General features: G+C 46.2%; 1 protein-coding gene across 1 annotated transcript in view; it reads right to left on the minus strand.

Annotated features, from left to right (window-relative positions):
* Positions 1 to 1907, minus strand: part of LOC104280506 (importin-11-like) — a gene marked incomplete at its 3' end in the record, with an annotated part of 32004 nt that extends 30097 nt beyond the window's left edge. The window contains exon 1 of the mRNA XM_009878173.1: positions 1781 to 1907. Coding sequence (XP_009876475.1) covers positions 1781 to 1907 — 127 coding nt within the window. The remainder of the gene's footprint in view (positions 1 to 1780) is intronic.
* Between the last annotated feature and the right edge of the window lie 860 nt (positions 1908 to 2767).

Below are 2767 nucleotides of genomic sequence, written 5' to 3' on the forward strand. Positions count from 1 at the left end.
AAGAGTGGTAAACACCACAAGAGGCGGGTACTTGGCAGATAAAAGGTGATGGCCCCGGGCAGTTGGGCGCCCACTCGCCCACCCTAAGAAGGCCACTGCTGTGCTCTGGTCATCGTGGGACCCGAGGGGGGTGAGCGCTCTTCTCCCACTGCTTTCCCTTCACTCTAGTTCCAACTATCTATGGCAAGGCCGGTTCTTCTGTTTCTGCTAATGAATGGTTCTTTATTGCGAGGCACGTTAATAGCCTTAAGTGGGCAACTGACGCACTTCGATGTTAGTTTTTTGATGATTGCTAAATAAATATGGTGTTAATACCCTTGGTGTTGATTTACATTAATCATGGCCTGGGAATCGATGAACTTGAGTCCTCGTGACAGAAACGAACCATGTTTTTTCCCCCCAACAAAATTGCTACTAACATCTAAAAATATTAACAAATTGGAACACCATATTTTACTTGCTTTGAATAAGGCTTGATAAGTATCAGTAATATAAGTGGCATTACCTCATCACTTAAACTAGAAATGTCAAAGATATATGCCATCTTCCATGCAAAAGATTGTATTTTTCTCTTGTAAAAGAATCCAAAAGCTTGCAGATCACAGAATCATGGAATGTTAAGGGTTGGAAGGGACCTCTAGAGAACATCTAGCCCAATCCCCTGCCAGAGCAGGATCCCCTAGGGCAGCCACACAGGAACGCATCCAGGCGGGTTTTGAAAGTCTTCAGAGGAGGAGACTCCACAACCTCTCTGGGCAGCCTGTGCCAGGGCTCTGTCACCCTCACAGTAAAGAAGTTTCTCCTCATGTTGAGGTGGAACTTCCAGTGTTCTAGTGCATACTCATTATTCCTTCTCCTATTACTGGGCACCACTGAAAAGAGACTGTCACCCTCCTGTTGACAACGCACTCCTGAGATATTTGTATACATTGGTAAGATCCCCTCTCAGCCCTCTCTTTTCAAGGCTAAACAGCCCAAATTCTCTCAGTCTCTCTTCACAGGAGAGATGTGTAATCATCCTTGTGGCTCTCTGTTGGGACTCTCTCCAGTAGGTCCCTGTCTCTCTTGAACTGGGGAGCCCAAAACTGGACACAGTATTCCAGGTGTGGTCTCACCAGGGCAGAGTAAAGGGTGATGAGAACTTCCCTAGACCTGCTGGACACACTTTTCTTAATGCATCCTAGGATCCCATTGGCCCTCTTGGTCACAAGGGCACATTGCTGTCCCATGGACAATTTACTGTCCACTAGGACTCCAAGGTCTTTCTCCATGGGGCTACTTTCCAGCAGGACATCCTCTATTCTGTACTGGTGCCTGGTGTTATTCCTCTCCAGATGCAGGACTCTACATGTGTCCTTATTGAACTTCATGAGGTTCCCCTTTGCTCAGCTCTCCAGCCTGTCCAGATCCTGTTGGACGGCAGCACAGCCTTGCTGTGTGTCAGCCACCCCTCCTAGTTTCATATCATCAGTGAACTTGCTGAGGGTGCACTCTATCCCCTCATCCAGGTCATGGATGAAGATATTGAACAAAGCTGGACCCAGCACTGATCCCTGGGGAACACCACTGGCCACAGGCCTCCAACTTGACTCTGTGCTGCTGATCACAACCCTCTGAACTCTGATTATGAGCCAGTCACGATCCACCTCACAGTCTAATCTATCCCCCATTTCTTGAGTTTACTTTCAAGGATATTACGGGAGACAGTATCAAAAGCCTTACTTGAAGTCAAGGTATATGACATCCACCGCTCTCCCTTCATCAACCCATTTGGTCATACCTTTGTAGAGCGATATCAGATTAGTCAGGCAAGATTTCTCCTTGGCAAATCCATGCTGGCTACTCCTGATAACCTTCTTTCCTTCCATATTGTTAGAGATGGCATTTAGAATGAGCTGCTCCATCATCTTTCCAGGGATGGAGGTGAGACTGACCGGCCTGTAGCTGCCAGGGTCCTCCTTCAGGCCCTTTTTGAAAACTGGAGTGACACTGGCTTTCTTCCAGTCCTCAGGCACCTCTCCTGTTCTCCATTTTCCAAAAATTATGCAGAGGGGTCAGCAACGTCAACCAGCTCTATCTGCACCCCGTCATGGCCCATGGATTTGTGTGTTTTCAGTTTCTCCAAGAGGTCTATAATCCAATCCTTACTGACCAGTGGAGAGTCTTCCTTGCTCCGATTTTGCTCCCTTACTGCTAGTGACCAGGATTCCTGAGGTCTGGTCTTAAGAGTAAAGACTGAGGCAAAGAAGGCATTCAGTAATTCTGCCATCTCTGCATCCTCTGTTACCATATCTTCTGCCTCATTTAGCAGTGGACCCACTTTTTACCTACTCTTCCCTTCCTTGTTGATGTATTTGAAAAAATTTTTCTTGTTTTCTTTAACTTCCATAGCCAGACTAAGTTCCAAGACATCCTTGGCCTTTCCTGCTGTGTCTCTACATACTCTGGCAGCATTTCTATAATCCTCCCAATTAACTAGATGCTTTTTCCACTTACTGTAAATTTCCCTCTTCCATTTGAGTTTTTCCAGGAGCTCCTTGCCTAAGCAGGCAGGTCTCCCACCTCCTCCACTTGATTTTTTTTTTTCAAGGAAATACATTTATCTTGAGTTTGGTGGACACAGAGTTTGAATACTGACAAGCTCTCCTGTGCCCCACTACCATCTAGAGTCCTAGCCTCAGAATACTTCTCAGGAGATCTTTGAAGAAGTCAAAGTTAGCCCTCTTAAAGTCCAGGAGGCAAAATTATACTTATTACCCTTCTTCTT

This window comes from Apaloderma vittatum, unplaced genomic scaffold (genome assembly GCF_000703405.1).
Source record: "Apaloderma vittatum isolate BGI_N311 unplaced genomic scaffold, ASM70340v1 scaffold22311, whole genome shotgun sequence".
Taxonomy (NCBI): Eukaryota; Metazoa; Chordata; class Aves; order Trogoniformes; family Trogonidae; genus Apaloderma; species Apaloderma vittatum.